The 20,780-nt window shown below is 39.2% G+C and overlaps 1 protein-coding gene across 1 annotated transcript in view; it reads left to right on the top strand.

Moving 5' to 3' along the window:
• The window catches only part of LOC109937908 (retinoblastoma 1), a 78,109-nt gene extending 59,073 nt beyond the window's left edge, over positions 1–19,036 (top strand). The window contains exons 8-16 of the mRNA XM_048602533.1: positions 1,854–2,002; positions 5,381–5,458; positions 6,745–6,854; positions 8,089–8,166; positions 9,912–9,999; positions 14,663–14,779; positions 14,878–14,934; positions 18,725–18,756; positions 18,853–19,036. Coding sequence (XP_048458490.1) covers positions 1,854–2,002; positions 5,381–5,458; positions 6,745–6,854; positions 8,089–8,166; positions 9,912–9,999; positions 14,663–14,779; positions 14,878–14,934; positions 18,725–18,756; positions 18,853–19,036 — 893 coding nt within the window. The remainder of the gene's footprint in view (positions 1–1,853; positions 2,003–5,380; positions 5,459–6,744; positions 6,855–8,088; positions 8,167–9,911; positions 10,000–14,662; positions 14,780–14,877; positions 14,935–18,724; positions 18,757–18,852) is intronic.
• Positions 19,037–20,780: the final 1,744 nt, after the last annotated feature.

The following is a 20,780-nucleotide window of genomic DNA, read 5'->3' as shown; positions in this document are numbered from 1 at the left end:
TTTGACCACACTGAACAAACCTTCTGCAGTCTTCAAATACTGGAGTCCAACTAAAATCACAGCTTTTGGCTCAGAGAAATGGACACAAATCAACTGAGCCACAAGATCTCTTTAGGCCTGTTTGACTTCTGCAATTGCAAAAGCTGCAATTACCATTTTAATTGTAAGTTTAAAATTGAGAAAGCTATGAAGTCTCAGCTGAGGTATGTAAACGAAACTGCCTTAATTACTATTTGATTATCACTACTTTTTTTGGTAGTCAAATACATTCTAATTAGTGGTACCCTGTAATCCAGGGATGCCATCACTTTCAAGAATCAGTTATTGATGCTAAATTTATTATTTGCAGTAATCAAGAGATTTAAGGCAATGCTTCCAAACTTGGAATTGCTGTGCCTTCTGTTCACTGCTGAGCAATAATGAAAGTACAAGTGAGTCAGCCCCCTTGTATTCTATATCTTTGACCAAACTTGAGATGTTTCCCCTTCTCTCAGACACCAGACTATGAAATAAATCAATGCTGCCAGACCTCCTGTTACCCGACTACAAGTCTACAGACTACAGACCTTTTACAATACGTAACCAGTAAAGCTAAAGCCCACTGTGTTCCCAATCAAATTTGAGTGATTTAACCATTTGGAAAAAGAGTTAGTGTTGACTTTTTTTAAAATGAAGTTATCTTCTTGGAAATTTAAAAAGATAGATACCTAAATGAAAGATGACCAATACAATAGTTGCTGTAAAAATTGACCATTAAGTAAAAAGGAAACACTGCGCATGTTGAAAATCTGAGATAAAGGCAAAATGTTGGGAAAAGCTTAGGACTGACCACATAGAGAGAGAGATTTATTCTTTTAGCAGAATGTCTGTTTGCAGGTTTGCATACTTACATTTGTGTTTTTTTAAAATGACTGATGGCCCACCCCAATTAAATGTCCATCTGACATGGATATATTTGTTTGTCTCTAATACTCTTGTGCCACTTTAAACTGAGGAATAGATAGTGAATGCGTGTTGTCGCCCACTTTCTGGCAGGGTCCTACTTTAAATTGCTTTAATGGTCGCCCCGATAGCTGCTATAAAGCCCTGAACAAGTCTGGTCTGATTTTTGTACATGTGCATGCGGTGCTCCACCAAGCAAACGTAGCGTTATTTCATGTCGTGTTTCCTTCTGGTTCTCCCATTTATTGCTTGGGTAGTGAGAAACTTCGCACTTTCTTTCTATAAGAGAATCCTTTATTTTTTGATTATGGAAAGAGTTACAGCACCATAAGATATATAGGAGCAAAATTAGGTTATTTGGCCCATTAAGGCTGCTTCACTATTCGATCATGGGTGATAAGTTTGGTAACCCCATTCTGCTCCTGTAACCCTTGATCCCCTTACTAACCTATCTACCTGTCTTACGTACAATCAGTGACTTGGCCTCCTATGTCCTTCCGCGCCAATGAGTTCCACAAGATCAAGAGAAAACTTCTTCAGACCAGAAGACAATAAGCTCAATTCAGTTTTGTTAGGAGAGCTGTGATGATTTACAATGAAATGCTAGCAAAACAGTTGAAGCACTGTGATTTGAGTTGAGGGATGACTGTATGATATAGGGCACTATAGCATGTTCTTCATTTTGTATCATCATGTTAAGTAAACATACTGATTAGACACAATATATGTAAAAATATCTTGCATATCTTGGTGACTTGATTCCAGTACTTATTTTCTTGCATGTTTTACGTGTCGCCGTTCATTTGTCTATGTAAGATAGTAGGTAAATGCTAGAAATAAGTTGTACAGGAAAGCTCTGCTCATAATGTACTAGTAGTTTTGTGTAATTTACGAAACTACTTTTCTTACAGGAGCTGCTGCAAACAGTATAATTTCCAGTGGCCTGCCACGATCGTCTAGACGAAGTCAGATCAGAACCACACAAACAGCCAACTCAGCTGAAGTAGACCCCAGAATTATGGAAATTCTTTGTGAGGAAAATGAGTGCAGTGTGGAAGAGGCAAGTTCAAAATTATAAAAATTGGATTTAGAATAAAAAAATCAAAAGATGTGCAAAATGGAATGGTAGAGTTCTAAATTTATTCCATAACCGAAGAATACTTCGTAACCCACATGTTATATGCCAATAAACCAATTGGCAAAAACAGCAACATCAGTCTACTCTCGATTGTTAGTGAATTCATCGAAGGTGTCATCAACAGTGCTATCAAGCAGCACCTACTCAGCAATAACCTGCTCACTGATGCCCAGTTTGGGTTTTACCAGGGCCACTCAGCTCCTGATTTCATTACAGCCTTGGTTGAAACATGGACAAAAGGGCTGAATTCCAGAGGTGAGGTGAGACTGACAGCACTGGACGTGAAGGCAGCACTTAACCGAGTATGACAACAAGGAGTCAGACTTGGACAGCACGGAGACAGACTCTTGGGTCCAACTTGTCCTTGCTGACCAAATATCCTAAACTGATCTGGTCTCATTTGGCCCATATTCCTCGAAACCCTTCCTATTCATGTACCCATCCAGATGCCTTTTCAATGTTGTGATTATACCCACTACCACTACTTCCTCAGGCAGCTCATTCTGTACACATACCACCTTCTGCGTGAAAAAGCTGACTGTCAAGTCCCTTTTAAATCTTTCCCCTGTCACCTTAAACCTGTGCCGTCTAGTTTTCAACTCCCCTACCCTGGGGGGGAAAAAATGGCTATTCACCCTATCTATGCCCCTCATGATTTTATAAACTTCTGTAAGGTCACTCCTCAGCCGCCGGACGCTCCAGGAAAATAAGCTCCAGCCTTTTCAGCCTCTCCCTATAGTTCAAACTCTGTAACCCTTTTCTGCACCCTTTCAAGTTTAGCAATATCTTTCCTATAGCAGAGAGAACAGAATTGAATGCAGTATTCTAAGAGTGGCCTCACCAATGTCCTGTACAGCTGCAACATGACATCCCCACTCCTATGCTCCATTCACTGACCAATAAATGCAAGCGTGCCAAACCTTCAACTCCATTTTTAAGGAACTGTACTACTGTACCCCTAGGCCCCTTTGTTTGGAGTCAGTGGATGGAAGGCTGGTTTGCATGATGAACTGGCTGTATTCATGACTCTCTATAGTTTCTTGCAGTCTTGGGAAGAGCAGTTGCCAAACCATGCTGTGATACAACCAGATAGGATGCTTTCTATGGTGCGTCTACAAAAATTGGTAAGAGTCCTTGTGGACATGCTGAATTTCCTTAGCCTTCTGAGGAAGTAGAGACGTTGTTGTGCCTTCTTGACCATTGCCTTGATGTGGATGGACCAGGACAGATTGTTGGTGATCACTCGCAAGAACTTGATACTGTACCATCTCCACCACAGCACCATTGCAGACACCATTGCCTCCATTCCGCTTCCTGAAGTTGATGACCAGCTCCTTTGTTTTGCTGACGTTAATAGAGATATAGTTATCTTTACACCATGCCGCTAAGCACTCGATCTCTTTCCTCTATTCTGTCTCGTTGTTGTTTGAGATCTGGCCTACAATGGTGATGTTGTCAGTAAAGTTGTAAATGGAGTTGGGGTGGAATTTGGCCACACAGTCACGAGTGTATAAAAAGTACCTAGTATTTATCATACCTGTCTGTGAGACACAAGTGTCAACACAGACGTTCTTCCTATTGTTTACAGATCTGAATGTCTCTCAACTTCTAAATAGTCAAACAACCTGGGCCTTTTCACTCTCCCCATAGCAAGCAAGCCATATAGGCTTATTGATCAAGAATTTGATTAGATCTTCTTAAACAGTTCCCAATTATAAATTCATGAATATTAATTTGTAAATTTTATTTTTTCAATGATGAAATAAAAGTGTTAAAATACATGAATTTGTTAAAGTATTGAAAAACTGAAGTTTTAAAAACATAATTTAAATTCAGTATAAGTCACATGCTTATGGCAATGGATAATTTTAAAATTTATATCTGGTCCTTTTTAAAAAGTATTTTTGCTAGGCATTCCTGTCTTGACTAGTGTGCAGATGTAAATTTTTTTTTGAACCTCTACTCCAATCTCAAGTTTTACTCTATATTTTTAAAAATTAATTTAGCATGATTTTATATATTGAGAATAAATAATGCCAATCCATATTAAATACAGGTCATGTTTGTTCTTTTCATACAAAATTCTCTCACATTTGAATGCTGGCAGCCCCATCAAGACTTGCAAACAATTGTCTCTTACTAATGTTGATGCTTCTAAAGCTTCTGTGAAAAAGTTTGAGTAGAATCACATTTTTCCGCCCCTTTTTCCTGTTCCTTTGTTCTGATAACAATACATTTTTTTTGTGAGGGACACATTGAAGACAAACAATTTAGAAGTGGGATTATAGCGAATACCAACTTGAGCTGACCATAATTTTTCCTCATTTGCCTCTATTCTCATTCAAATTGGTTTAGTTAAATAAAATCTATCCATTTGATGATCTGATCTCTAATTCCTTGCCTTCTTTATTGATTTTCACTTCTTAAATTTAATGTAAAATTAATTGATTCAAGTGGCCTTTTATCTAAAACTTTGAGTGCCCATCCACTGCCAGGCCCTGATTTGTGGGTTGGCGCACCCTCTGGTGGCCAAGTTAAGTCATGGAGAAAGTCTGGCCAGAAAGTTGTGTCTTGATGGTGCCTCATTGTATTATGTCAGCCACTTTTCTAGTGAGGTTTCTCTGATGCAGGTGCAGTTGTAACATTTAAAAGAAATTTGGATACATTTTTGAATAGGAGAGGTTTGGAGGGATATGGGCCAAGGGCAGACAGGTGGTTCTGGATTAGTTTGGGAATGTGGTTGGCGTGGATTGGTTGGGCCAAAGGGTCTGTTTCCATGCTGTATGACTGTAACCCAGTATTCTTTGGAAGCTCAATATAGAATTACCTTTTTTTAGAAGAAAGGTTTGTCCTTGCATGTTAAAATGGACTGACTAGTCTTTGAGTCATAGGGTAGAATGCACCATATAATTTGTTACTTCACTTCCTTAACCAACTTTGTGTTATCAGTTCAAAAAATAAGGGGAACTGCAGATGCTTGTATTCGGAAGCTATGACAGAAAACTATTTTTGCTTGCTCAATTAATCCTTTAGTACAGAACGCCCACAAAGCACTTCCATTTTTTGATGGTATATCATGCAGTATCAGGATTTATTTTGGATGTCATTACCTGGAGAGGGCAGTAGAAACCAAATAACTTAACTGAGGTCACAGTCCTGGTGTACTTCTCGGATCATGAAAGTAGAGTCATTTATTTTCCTGTAAGAAATATGATTTAACATGTTAAAACTAACTAAGTTAATGTTTATGACCACATTTTTGCATGTGATGACTGTGAACCTTGTGTTTCATTTGTTTAGGTAAAGAACATCTATTTGAAGAGCTTTCTTCCTTTCTTGGATAACCTTAAAATACCCTTTTCTAGTGGGTTTCCTGAGGTAAACAAGATGATGTGTAATTATACTTGTTAACGAGAACTATACATTTTGTCATGCAAACTAATATGTTTACAAACGTTATGACGAGAAAAAAAATGTTTCGTAAGAACATCTTTATGTCAGCAATCATGTTCACGAACCAAACTTTGATTTAAGATTTTTGGACATGCTTTGCGTCAGGACTTAACATCTTAACTCTGCTGGTAAAACGCCAAGTGGTTGCAAGCTTTGGCCAATAGGTGGCTTTGGGAACAAAAACAAAGTTGCTGGAAAAGCTCAGCAGGTCCGGCAGCATCCGTGAAGGAGAAAACAGAGTTAACGTTTCTGGTCCAGTGACCCATCCCCAGAACTGGCTTCGGGGAGTGTTTCAGCAATTTTGCTCAATGACAAGACCTTTTTTGTATTTAAAAAAAACAACTTGCATTCATCAGTTGAAAGAAAGCAGGCAGTTTGATTGTTTGATCCAATCTCCTACTGGTGAGAGAGAGAAATGCACTTTATTATCTAGCCATTGTCTCGCAATTGGCAAGTAGCTTGTGCTATTTAGTAAAATGAACTTAAACATCTTTCTCTAACTTTCAAGAGCATCGCCATAGACATCTTTTGTTGAGGAATGGGTGTTGAAGGGCTGAGTAGTCACATTGATCATTGTCTTAACTAGACCAAAATATCAACACCATTGTAGCTACGAGAGCAGGTTAGAGACTGCTGAAGTCATGAATATGTTTGAATATCCCTTATTCACCTGAATGGGTGTAATTACAAGAATACTTAGAGTAGTTTTCTTGATTCATTACCTCTACCATCTGTTTCAATACCCCTCTGTTTCATCATTGATTGTTTGTGTTAAGTCATGCAACATCTTTAAGTGTTTCTTGAATAACATCTTTCCTCACTGCAACTTTTATCACTAGGAAGGTTGAGCAGTAACATTGTGACAATACTGTTGCCTCAACATTAATGTTACAAGTCATACACCATGGAGCTATATAATTGTTTCTTCTTCACTTGGTTAAGATGGTTAAATTTCTCTCCATAATTTTGCAAAGGAGTGGTTCAAGCAGAACTCCAACCACTATCTCTTCAAGGCAACTAGAGATAGGCAATAATAAATCTTGACAAGATCACCATATCCAGGAAAAAATATAAAGCGCTATGTGGTCAGATCAGTCTCTTAATTGTACTGAGCTTGGAAAGCACTTGAAGCATTTCTAAACATGAGCTGCACTAATGCTAGGTATCATATTCTTTGTGGATTTTTTTCTACTGATGTGACATCTGTACAGATGGAGTCACTTTCAAGACAATATGAAGAGCTTTACCATAAGAACAAAGATTTTGATGGAAGATTGTTCCTTGAGCAAGATAAAACTCTGCAAATAGATCCAAATCAAAGGTAATACGCTCATCTGGAAAAAAGACCTATGCTGTATTTTGCTGTTGACGAAGAAACTTGCTCCTGTCTTACATTTCTACTGCCTTGCTCAGCAATGATTGATAAAGCGTCAGGATAGCTCATTGAGGGTTATTTTGTTTTTAGTTAGCAAGCTTCTTTTCAAGAAAGTGCTTAGTTCATTGAAGGCAAATATTAAATAGACACTATTGAAGGATCAGTGACAGTGTACCCATGCCCTACTATTTAATTGCACTAGTAGTCCAATCATTCAGTGTGCTGCCAGCATGATCCCAACTCATTAGTCTAAGCCAAACTTTTTCTTTAAGCCTTTTCCATTGCTGAAAAAATTGCAGACTTAACCCACTTTTTCTATGGTGAATTAGATACTTCCGGAAAGGATAAGGAGACTTGTGTTTCAGTCATCAAACCAAGATAAAGTTTTGATCAAATTTGGTGCACAGTTGGGAATTTCAGAAAGGAAATTTTAAAAAAAAAAGTACTGGAGCAGAATTTTAGTAAATTTGAACAATTTAAAAAAAAGTATTACCAAATTTAGAAATAAATAATGTCTAATTCCTGATAAATTGAGATATTCAGATAAATCACATTAAACGTCTTATTATTGAAATTTGTTTGGGCTTAGTTTCAGCGATATATCTTCCTTAAAATGCAGTCTATATGTCTGGCAGAAATATAGACCATTATTATTGGTTCCATAATGTAAGAATCATCTAAAATGGTTATTTTGAGTAATTTGCATTCAATTAATATTGGAGTGGCATTGGATAATGCTATTTTATCTCTTTACAGTTTAAAAAACACTTAAATATAAAAGTTATTTAAAAAGATTCTTAGGGGACTTAACAGCGCAGATGTGGAAAGGTTGTTTCCCACAATGGGAGAGTTTAGAATCAGTGACGTAACCTTAGAATAGGACGTCACCAATAAAGGACGGATGAGAAGGATTTTCCTCTGAGGGTTATGAATCTGTGGAACTCTTTACCACAGAGGACCACAAAGGCTGTGTTGTTAAGTATATTCAAGGCTGAGATTTTTAATTAGTAAGAAGATCAAAAGGTTCAATAGGGGAAAAGGCAGGGAAGTGGAGTTGTGGATTGCCAGATCAGTCATGATCTCATTGAATGGTGGAGAAAAATGGCCTCAATGTGCTGTTTCTGTCCTATATCTTGACACACTTTGTGATTCTTTGATAATGAATATATTTTCTTTAAAGATGTGAACTTGAGAGAACACCAAAGAAATGTCAGACTGAAGATAGTCACACAGTTATTCCTCCCCAGACTCCTGTCAGGTACAGACTTTATGCTCATTTTTATGTCAACATGCTGACTAAAATGTGCCAGCTATTTTTCACAATAAACACCTTAAGTTATGAATGTGCATTGAATTAGGGCTCAGTCAGAAATGAAAATGTAAGCTTTTGTAGTTTGTATTACTTGCCACTTAAATATCTCTCTTTGTGTTGGCTTTCATTCTCATCTCTTCCTGCCCCTCCGTTCTGACAAAAGCTCTGTTTGAGGATAAGGTTTAGGACTGACATGTCAAATGTATCAGGCTGGTCCTAGTTCCTCTTTACATCTGGAATGTCTGTCATGAAAATGCCTCTACATTCCTTTCTATGATTTTCTTATGCAAATAAGTGATCAAATTTCTCCTTCGGGGTGCTTGTCTTTTCACTTAATATTCATAGAGTCATAGAGGTATACAGCATGGAAACAGACCATTTGGTCCAACCCATCCATGCTGACCAGATATCCTATATAAATCTAGTCCCATTTCCCAGCATTTGGCCCATATCCCTCTAAACCCTTCCTATTCATATACTCATGTCCAGGTGCCTTTTAAATGTTGTAATTGTACCCGCATCTGCCACTTGAAGGGGACTCCCTTCCTTTGGTAAGGTTTAATCTCAGTACACAACAGATTGAACTCTTTGATATGTATGAGTTCTATTTCTCATGTACAAACCTTGTTTCCCTGATAGCACAAGAGGCTGTAAACCCCAGTTACTAGTGATCAAATCATACCTAATTTGGTATGATTGAATTGTTTGATCTCATCCCAAGCATTTTTTTAAGATGGGTTTGCAGCTTAATTTGTAATAAACAATTGCTATCGATCAGAATTGAGAAACCAGTTCCATTATGTGAATGAATTGAGAATGTTGTGTAGACAACAATCATTTTGTGGGTATTGTCAATTTCAAACATATTTTGGATCAATTGTGTCGTGTGCATTTACCACAGGTGAGGATCAGTAGGTAAGAGTGCGATGATGGAGTTGAAAAAGTTATGTTTATTTCATGGGCTACATGTACACAAGAAAGGCTGTTACTGCAAACAGTGTTTGAGTTTGGCAACCAAGGAGGCAATACATTGTTATTCATGCAGATTCTTTATTTTGACTAAGAAAGCTTCTCTCCTAGGCATTGCTAATGCATTATAGGAAAGAAAAATCATATTACGTCTTCGTTATTTTTCCGCTGTAGCATTCTCCACATATCAAACTTCAGCCCAAATCCGCCATTCTGTTGAAGAGTCTTAAGTACATGTATTATTTTGTGACTTGCTGTTATAGTTGTGTTCTCTCTACTGCCATTTTCTGAAGAAAGGAAAGGCACCCTCACTGCAAAAATAAAAAGTAATTTGTGCAGTGTCATGATTGTTGTTAAAATGAGCTTAAGACATTATTTCTTAATTTGACATAAATAGCTCACTATGTTTTAAAATAAATCAAGTTTTTTTTTATGATGTTTACCACTTTAATGTTTCTGTTGTACACTCTCTTCTTTCTATTTAATGTTTATGTAATGTCTTTCATCAAACAGTTGCTGTGGTAAATTATATTTTTGTGTAATTAGATAGCTGTGGAAGAAATCGGCTATGACAATATGTCTTAGAAAATTTGAGATGAACAAATTCTAAGATGTCATTAAATATGTAGAATTGTTTGTTTTATGGTGTCAATGTGATTTGAGTATGTGTCAGATATTGTTCCTTAATTTTTGCTTTATGCATCTGTTGCTTTCCCATGCAGGACGGCAATGAACACCATCCAGCAGTTACAGATGATTTTAAATACAGCTGATGACACACCTTCAAATACACTTAAAGCATACTTTAACGTAAGTGGATTTTGTAGTGAGGTTAATAGACCTTGGGGAAAGTTAGATTGTTTTAATGAAAAGAAAGGTTGCAACTGCTAATGATACCCGAAATTGTCAAGAGGAGTTTTGACATTGCTGTATGTTATGCTGTTATTTCTGTAGGCTGCATATATCTATGGAAATTCATAAACTGAAAACTGTGCATTGGGTGTCAAATGTTTGAATCACTTTTGTAACCTAATTGAAAACACAGAATAAATTTACTTAGTGTGAAGGGTTGCTGGATGATATACTTTTTTGTGTTCATCTTGCGTCAAAAAAGAAAAACATAAATTGGCAGTTTTTGCTGTTTAGTCATTAAATACGTGCTGGACCTATAAGACATGTGCATCGTGTGTCTTTGAAAAATTATCCTCCAAGGTGAAAATTTTATAGCTAAATTTTATTACAAATTGAAATTTAAGCTGATAATCTGGGAGTATGACATATTGGCTTCTTTCAGAATCTACTTGTACAACTGAGGTGGTTACAAATATAGATAAGGTTCTTGAACAGATTTGTAGCTCGGATTGTGGGTGCAGTGGTTGGTTTGCTTGCCGAGCTGTTTCATTGGTTTGCAGATGTTACATTACCCTGCTGGGTAACCTCATCAGTGCTTTCTCCAATGAAGTGTTGTTGTGTTTTCCCGCTTGTTATTTAAATGCTGAGGTCTGTTGAAGTTGATTACCTGATTTTCCGGTTTTTCTTTGCAGTGTTGTGTATATAGGGTCTAATTCTAAGTGTTTATTGATGGCCTCCTTGGTGGAGAACCAGGCCTCTAGAAATCCCTGTGCTTGTCTCTGTTTGGCCTGTCCTAGGATCCTGACGTTGTCCCAGTCGAACTGGTGGTTCTCCTTATCCATGTGAATGGAGATGAGTGAGTACTGGTCATGTCTTTTTGTTGCTAGTTGGTGTTCGTGTATTCTTGTAGCCAGTTTACTTCCTGCCTGTGCGAGGTAATGATTGTCACAGTCCTTGCGTGGAATCTTGCATGTTACGTTGGTTCTGTCCATTGTGGGTAAGGGGTCTTTGGTTCTTGTTAGCAATTGGCATAGGGTTGATGTAGGTTTGTGTGCTATTCTGATGCCCAGTGGCCGTAGGAGTCTTGTAATCAGTTCAAATGCGTTCTTAATGTACGGTAACGTGACAAGTGTGTCGGGGTATACTGTATCTTCCTGTTGTTGTTTGTGTGACAGGCAATGTTGGACCCAGCTGTTCAGGTATCTGTGGTCTCTGCTTACTTGGTGGAGGTATTCTTCTTTATTTTGGCATAGTTCTGAGTTGCTGCAGTGTGTTGCAGCTCGTTTGAACAGTGTATTTACGCAACTCTGTAGATGTTGGGGTGGTTACTGTTGAAATTTAGGACTTGATCTGTGTGAGTGGCCTTTCTGTATACTTTGGTCAGAAATTCCCCGTTGGCTGTGCGATCTACCATCATGTTCAGGAATGTGAACTTTTCTACTCTGAATCATTTGATGTCGGTGAAAATATTGTTTGTAAGTTGGTGTATTTCTTCTAGTTTAGTCCATTTGACGATGATGAAAGTGTCATCCATGTATCAGATTCATAGTTTGGGTTGGATCTGCGGAGGGGCCGTGATTTCGAGCCTCTGCATCACTGCTAGTGCTGTTAGTCCAGAGGTGGATGACCCCATAGATATCCCATTGATTTGTTGATAGATCTGGCCATTTAAAGGTAAAGTGGGTCGTGAGGCGTAGGTCCAGTAATTTCAGCATGTTGTCTGTGGAGATGGTGTTGCTCGGGTCCGGTTCTTTTAGTAGTGTTGCTAGTGTTTCTCTTGCTAGTGGTATGTCGATCAATGTGGATAGGGCGGTAATATCAAAGGACATGGTCTTTTCTTATGTCTTTGAGGAACTCCTGGGCTGAGTGGGTTGAGGTGCTTTAGTCTTTGTTGTAATTCCTTGGCTAACCTGTGTGTTGGTGTGCCTGGGAGAAAGAGATTATGGATGTGAGGGGTACCTCCGGTTTGTGTAACTTTTGGGAGGCCATAGAATCAGGGGGTGTTTGTCCCTTCAGGTGTCGTTTTTAGGTAGTGTGCTTTGTTGATTTTTTTTTTCTGGGTCTGATGGAGTCTCTTTAGTGTGTAGAAGATTTTATTTCCCAGTTGCTGTGTCGGGTCTGTTTTCACTTGTCGGTATGTATTTGTGTCTGCCGGTATGGTCTGTGCTTTGGTGAGGTTGTCTCGTTGTTAAGTATTACCGTCATGTGCCCTTCGTCCTCTGGTAGGATTATGATGTCTATTTTGTCTTTTTTCAGTCCTTCTCGGGCCTTCCTTTCTGATGAGTTAAGTTCGTTCCTTTTGGTTAGTATCAGGATCACTGTCTGTCTTGTGGCTTGTTGTGTTTCCTCATTGATACCATTGATCTTCAGTCTGGATTCTAGTGTGGCTAGGAATTCTGTCTTGTTAGCATATCTGTGGTTGTAATTGAGTCCACATATTAGTACAGCCTTTTCTGTGTCTCTTAGTTTTCTGTCAGATAGATTTCTTATCCAAGTGTCTGATCTTTCTGTTGTTTTGGTGGGTTAGTTTGGCTAGTTTTTCTTCTTCTTTTCTTGGTTTTGGTTTTTTGTTGACTGATGTTAATGGCTCGTTCTAAGTCTGTTGTCCACTGTAGGTTGGTTGCGTCTGGGTATAGGGATTTTTGGTGCATATCTGTGGAGCCACTTGTGGGCATCATAAATCATTACCTGCACTATTCTGCAGCTATTGTGCTGTGCTGACCTACGTGATGTGATGGTAGAACGCAGGGCCAACGGGAAATTTCTGACCAAAGTATACAGAAAGGCCACATACACTGATCAAGTCCTAAATTTCAACAGTAGCCACCCCAACACCTGCAAACAGAGTTGTGTGAAAACACTGTTCAAACGAGCCAGAACACACTGCAGCAACCCAGAACTACACCAAAATGAAGAAGAATACCTCCACCAAGTATTTAGAGACAATGGATACCTGAACAGCTGGGTCCAACGTTGCCTGTCACACAAACAACAACAGGAAGACACTGTACGCCCTGACACACTTGTCGCGTTACCGTACATCAAGAACGTATCTGAACTGACTACAAGAATCCTCCGGCCACTGGGCATCAAAGTAGCACATAAACCTACATGAACTCTTCGCCAATTGCTAACAAGAACCAAAGACCCCTTACCCACAATGGACAGAACCAACGTAATATGCGAGGACTGCGACACACATTACATCAGACAGACAGTGAGGAAACTGGCAATGAGAATACATGAACACCAACTAACAACAAAAAGACACAACCAATACTCATTTGTCACCATACACACGGACAAGGAGAACCACCAGTTCGCTTGGGACAACGTCAGGATCCTAGAACAAGCCAAACAGAGACAAGCACAGGAATTTCTAGAGGCCTGGTTCTCCTCCAAGAAGGCTGTCAATAAACACATAGAATTAGACCCTATATACACATCACTGCAAAGAAAAACCGGAAATCAGGCAATCGATTCCAACGAACCCCAGCGTTTAAATAACAAGCGGGAAAACACAACACTTCATCGGAGGCTGCACTGATGATGTTACCCAGCAAGGTAATGAAACGTCTGCAAACTAATGAACCAACTCGGCGAGTGAATCAACCACAGCACAAATATAGTTATCGTACAGCATCTAAATACAATTTCTTAATATTTTTAAAGTATTATTATTTCATGTTGCTCTCAATTATAGCTTTATAACTACATTACATTATAGCTTTCAAGAAATGCATCATGGGTATCTTTCATTTGTCTTGGTAGTTATTAGTCCAGATTATATTATAATGATGGCAAATTGTTGGTGTTTGCCATTACTGCTATGAAGCTGACAGTAATCTCTGCCTGTACATGTGCAGCTAAATGCAGAAATATGGAGGTTGCCAAGAATAATTCCCCACCGAAATGGAAATTAATTAGAACTCACCCAAGTAGTGTGTACTTCCATTTTTGTTAATGCTGTTATTGTTGTTTAAAACCTGAGGGTGGGGGCAGAGTATTTGCCTTTTTTGTCTTGCTGGACAAGTTTGCTGGCCATGAAACAAATGATTTCTGAAGAAGGGTCCCGACACGAAACATCAGCTTTCCTGCTCCTCTGATGCTGCCTGCCCTGCTGTGTTCCTCCAGCTCCACACTGTGTTATCTCTGACTCCAGCATCGGCAGTTCTTACTATCTCTGTTGATATCACAGGTTCAGTGTAGCTGACACTAAAAGCAAATTAATGTGGGAAAGATAAAATCCACACCATGTAACTAGCTAGATCTTCAAGGAGGCTTTCATCAAAGTCAATAGCAAATGTGATAGCTTTGCTGTTGACTTCAGAATTTGGATCATTATTTTATGTAAATCCTCTCATTTAATCATAGGGGATTATGCATTTAAGATATTCTAGCTCGGAGAATTTTTGTATTCTTTATTGGAATTTGCACCTTAAATAATGCTTATTTTTCTGCACTTTGTTCTCCCAATTACTTCAATCATTATCTGTGATAGATCAGAGGGATCTAACAGAAACTCATTGCTTTAGTTCAGTGACAGTTTGAAAGGCCCTTTATATGTGCTGTTGCTTTCCATTGCACGAATAATGATTTGAACATCTTTATACTTTCCTAGAATTGTACAGTGAACCCTACTAATGGCATTATTAATAGAGTGGAGAATCTAGGCCATAAGTTTCGGGAAAGTTTTGCTCAGGCTGTTGGAGAAGGATGGGCAGAGATTGGCTCTCAGGTATTGATTGTTTTTGCTTGTCTACAAAATGCTATACATATTTATCTGATATACTTTTAATTTCTCGTTCTGATCATTTCCTTTTCTTTTACTTTCAGCGATATAAGCTTGGTGTACGTTTATATTATAGGGTTATGGAATCTATGTTGAAGTCGGTAAGTTTCAATTGCTATTAAAAACAAGGAAATGAAAGATGAGGAAAGAAGAGTGGTTCTAGTGACCGGAATCTTGACTGGAGCGAAGCTGGGAATCTTTTTAAAGAAAATGGGCAGCAGACAAATGGAAATGTTTCCATTTGCCAATTTCCCTCAAAGTTACACACATCATTTCTTTGCTGTGATTGGTCCGAAGTCATGAATTTATTTTTGACAGTATTGCAACTGTTGATATATTATATGGACTGCAGTGATTCAAGAAGGCAACTCACTGCCATTGTTATGGATGCCAACAAATGTTGATTTTTGCCAATGATACATGAACAAATAATGTAACAATAAGTTGTGGCATCTGGTTCAGCTATGATCTGGTAGCTTTTTCAATTCTAAATTAATCTGGCTGAGCTTTAAAGTGAAATGATTTGATAAGCATAGAGTACTATGGTGGTTTTATTTCAAGATTGTCTTATTTCAAGTACTAACATAACCAATAGTGTAGTTATAGGAAACGCTCTTTTTTAACAATTGTCCTCAGAACATTTCATTTTTCTTACCCCTCAACTTTGCATCTGTACTCACCAAGATGTCCTTGCCAGAATATGGCTTCATTGACCCTATTTACCTTCCACTAGATCATTCAAATGGCCGTTATTACTCTGAGTTTAACCTTACATACTATGCTATTTAATGTCAGGAGGGAACATCTGCATGCACAATTCCACAGCCATTGCTGGATAAGCAGGAAAGCAATGCAAAATACCTTTTCATTAGAAAATCAGATCAATAATAGAAAAAGATCTTTAGAAACATTGAACTTAGGAGCAGTAGGCCTTTTGGCCCTTCAAGCCTGCTCCATCATTTAACATAATCATGGCTGATCATTCAACTCGGTATCCTGTACCTGCTTGTCCCCCACACACTTTGATCCATTTAGCCCTATGAACCATATCTAACTTCACCTTCTTGAAAATATTGAATTTTTTTCACTGCAGCCTCAATTCTCTTCTGTGGCAGAGAATTCCACAGGCTCACCACTGTCTCTTGGTGAGAAACTTTCTCCCCGTTTCAGTCCTAAATGGCCTGCCCTGTAGCCTTAAACTGCGACCTCTGATTCTGATGTCTTCAGACATCAAAGATGCCCTTCTTACATTTATCCTGTCTAGGCATGTTAGAATTTTATACGTTTCTTTTAGATCTCCTCATTCTGCTAAGCTCCAGTGAATAGAGTCCTAACCGTTCAAATTTGTCTTCATACATCAGTTCTGCCGTCCCAGTAATCAGTCTGGTAAATGCTGTTTTTTAACAATTGTCCTCAGAACATTTCATTTTTCTTTTACCCCTCAGCTTTGCATCTATACTCACCAAGATGTCCTTGCCAGAATATGGCTTCATTGACCCTGTTTACCTTCCACTAGATCATTCAAATGGCCATTATTACTCTGAGTTTAACCTTACATACTATGCTATTTAATGTCAGTAGGGAACATCTGCATGCACAATTCCACAGCCATTGCTGGATAAGCAGGAAAGCCAGAACATCTTTCCTCAGGTAAAGAGACTGAAACTACAGACTCTACTGCGGGTGTGGTCCAAGCAAGGCGTTGTACAATTGTGGATGTATAAGACATCCCTGGTGCTATAGTCAAATCCTCTTGCTATGAAGGCCAACATAAAATTTGCTGCCTTCACCGCCTGCTGCACTTACATGCTTATTTTCAGTGACTCGTGTACAAGGACACACAGGTTTCATTGCACTGTCCCTTTCCTGTTTTACCACCATTCAGATAATCTGCCTTCCTGGATTTGCCTCTAAAGTGGATAACATCATATTTATCCGCATTTGCCCACTCATTCAATCTTTCCCAATCGCAGTGAAGTATCTCTGCATCCTCCCCGCAGCTCACATTCCCACCCAGCTTTGTGTCATCTGCAAACTTGAAGATTTTATACCTATTTCCCTAATTGAAATAATTTGTATATATTGTGAATAGCTAGGGGGTGCAAGCACTGATCCCTACAATACTCCATTAGTCACTGCTTACCACTTAGTCTACCAGCCAGTTTTCTATTCATGTTGGTATACTACCCCCAGTCCTGTGCAATTTAATTTTTTAAGCTAATCTGTTATGTGGGACCTTAAAGAAAACCATCTTAAAACCCAGGTTAACCAGACCCACTGGCTCCCCTTATCAACTCTTCTGGTTACATCCTTGAAAAAAAATCCAATGAATTTGTCAAGAAATATGGTTTCTCTTGTGTAAATCCATGCTGCCTCTGTCTGATCCTGTCACTGTTTTTCAATTGCTCTGTTATTAGATCTTTTTTCATTGTCTCTAACATTTTCTCCACTACCAATGTCAAGCCAACCGATCTATAATTCCGTTTTCACTGTATGCCTATTTTAAATAGTGGAGTTACCTTAGCCACCCTCCAATCCATAGGAACTGTTCCAGAATCTATAGAATCTTGAAAGGTGATCACCAATGAGTCCACTGTTTATAGGTCTACTTCCTTGAGTACACTGAAATGTAGATTATATACTCTGGTGATTTATTGACCTTTATTTCCATCACTTTAATATTTGCCTGCAAATACTGATTTCCTTCAGTTCCTCCCCCTCAAAACCATGTTTCCCCAACATTTTTGGGACCTTATTTAGGTCCTCCTTTGCAAATACAGAACCAAAGTATGTAATTAATTAGTCTGTCATCTCTTTATTCTCCATTATTTATCATTTCCCTGTTTCTGACTGAAAGTTTGTCTTCACTATTCTCTTTTTGTTCACATACTTAGTCAGTTTGTTTGTTTGTTCCCTGCAAGCTTAATCTTGTACTCTTTCCCCCTGTCCTTATTTAATCCCTTTGTTCTCCTTTGCTGAATTCTAAACTGCTCCCGGTCCTCCGATCTGCTGGGGTTTTTTTTGTGCAATCTTTGATTTAATAATATCCATAATTTCCCTGGTTAGATGTGATTGGGCCACCTTTCCCATTTTCATTTCAGACTCGACAGGAATGAAAAATTGTTGCAGTTCATCCATGCACTCTTTACATGTTTGCCATAGGCTAACCACTTAAACTGGGGAAACATTACTTAAGGGTTACTTATCGTGGCCAGCTTGTGCCTCATTCCATCAAAATTTCCTTTATTTAGATTCAGGATACTAATCCCTGAATCACCTGTCCCACTCACCATCTTAATGAAGAATTCTGTATTATGGTCACTCTTGCTCAAGGGGCCTTGCGCAGCTCAATTGACAGATAGCAGCATTGTGTTAGATGTTAGATTACGTTAAACTTAGTTATGTATCTATGCAGCATCATACCTTAGTATTGTGCATTTTGTGCCAGAAATGTACTGTAATTTGCAATAAAGATGTTGTTTTCATCTTGAGGGAAACACTTATTTAGAACAAAGACCCTAAGAATGGTTAATTCTGAAATAAACTTTCTAACATCCCTTCAACAGACAAACAAGGTATCTGTTGCACATCTCACCTGAAACATGCTACTGTGATATCATTCTGCTAAGTCATTCAGAGTGACAGCCTAGATGCAGAACCAAGTATAATGTAGTGAACAAACAGGCAGGTTGAAGGCCTTGAGAGGATGATGTTGTCAACTAAAGCAGGTTGATTTGTTTTGTTCTGTTCTGTCAAGGCTTTCAAACTTCAGATCTGGTTCTACACTGTTCAATTCAACTGCTTTGCCATGGGATTAATTGCTTTAATAATGCTTTTGGAAAGCTGTGTTCAGTGCCTTAGTTTGTTTAATCTCTGGGCTATATTTTGCAGGAAGAAGAACGTCTCTCTGTCCAAAATTTTAGGTAAATCTATTTAGATTTTCTTCAGAAAACATGAAAACCAATTCATTGTTTAAATAAAGATCTATTTTCAGATAATCTCTTCCACTCTCTTTGTAGCAAGTTGTTGAACGATGCTACTTTTCATGGATCTCTACTTGCCTGTGCTGTGGAGGTTGTCATGACCACATATGGAACTACTTGTAAGTATATAATGGATCTTTTAAGTTTTAAATATTTTGTCACAAGCTCTTCAGTTTGCAGTAGTACAGTTTCATTAACATTTAACCAATTAAGAGGATGATACAGGCCCAAACCTGTATGTTACCAAGGTTTTGCTGCATCTGTACAGTCACGCAGGAGTCACATCTGAGGAGTCACAAGTGGTGCTCAACATTGTGAAATCAATGAATGTCCCCACTTCTGACCTCATAATGGAAAGGTGGTCAATAAAGAAACAGCTGCAGGTGGTTGGGCCTAGAACACTTCCGTGAGGAACTTGTGCAATAATGTCTTGGGGTGAGATGACTGACTTCAAACAACCACAGCTTATCTTTTTTTGCTGTATAGGATTCCACCCAGTGCAGAATTTTCCCTCCGGTTTTCATTGAGTCTAGTTTGGCTTGTGCTCTATGGTAACATGCTTGTCCAATCTGCCGAATGTTGAGGGCAGTTATCTTGACCTTCCCTTCTAGTCAAAGATGCTTCCAAATGCTTGACTTGTATTTTGCACTGGGATGCTGGCCGCCTCCTTCAGTGCACTGTGTAATATATTCATCATTTGAGACAGAATGTGGTGGGACTGCAGAGCTCAGATCTGATCTGCTGCCTGTAGGATCACTTAATTCTGTGCATTGCATTCCACAAATGCTGTTCAGCATGCAAGCTGTCCTGTGTTGTAGCTTCACCAGGTTGCTACCACATTTTCAGGTGTCTGTTGCTGCTCCTGGTTTGCCAGACCCTTAATTGAACCAGGGTTGATCTCCTGGCTTTATGGCAATGATAGAGTAGTGATGTGGGTAGTGGGGGTTAGGGGCTTGAATACAACTCTGCTGATGGTACCCATGAGATGCTGTAGAACCAGTATTGAATTGTTTAATCTGTGTAAGGTTTGCTCTGTTCAGCACATTGATAGTACCACACAACACAATGACGGCATCCTCTTCTCCACGAGGATTAAGTGGTAGCCACACTTCTATCCAGGCAGCCATAGGCTGCAGCGTCTCCAACAGTGGATTGGTGAGTGTGAAGTCAAGTAACTTTTTCACATTTTTGTTTCTCTTACCACTTGCTGCAGGCCCTAGCAGCTCTGTTCTTTACGACCAGCCACTGTGGTCACAAATAGTGTTACCAAGCCACTCTTGGTCACGAACAGTGAAGTCACCCAGTCAGAGCAAATCTGGCACCCTTGTCATGCTCAGAGCATCCTTCAAGTCATGGTCGATGTGGGGGTTTGTAATCACTGAGATTCTCTTTCCCTGACCTGATACTTTGAGGCTGCGGGTGCATCCAGAGTCAATGCTGAAAACTCCCTGCGTAACACCCTCCTAAATGTTAAATTTTGTTGTCACCTGTACTCTGTAGGGTAGGATAGACCTAAGGATGCTTAGGAAGCACAGAGGGTTGCAAGGTTACACTCTGGATGCAGGATTTCAATGTCCAGCACCAAGAATGCCTTGGCAGCACTGTTACTGATCAATTTAGACCAGTCATAAAAGAATAGCTGAGATAGTAGGAACTGCAGATGCTGGAGAATCCGAGACAACAAGGTGCAGGGCTGGATGAACACAGCAGGCCAAGCAGCATCATAGGAGCAGAGAGGCTGACGTTTCGGGCCTAGACCCTTCATCAGAAAAGGGGGAGGGGAACGGGGTTTTGAAATAAATAGGGAGAGAGTGGGAGGCGGATAGAAGAGGGATAGAGGAGAGGATAGGTGGAGAGGAAACAAACAGGTCGAAGAGGCGGGGATGGGGCCAGGAAAGGTGAGTGTAGGTAGGGAGTTAGGAAGGGGATAGGTCAGTCCAGGGAGGACGGACAGGTCAAGGGGG

This window comes from Rhincodon typus, chromosome 11 (genome assembly GCF_021869965.1).
Source record: "Rhincodon typus isolate 14 chromosome 11, sRhiTyp1.1, whole genome shotgun sequence".
NCBI lineage: Eukaryota > Metazoa > Chordata > Chondrichthyes > Orectolobiformes > Rhincodontidae > Rhincodon > Rhincodon typus.
Note: the sequence above shows the minus strand (reverse complement) of the source record. Positions and strands in the feature narration are given on the sequence as shown.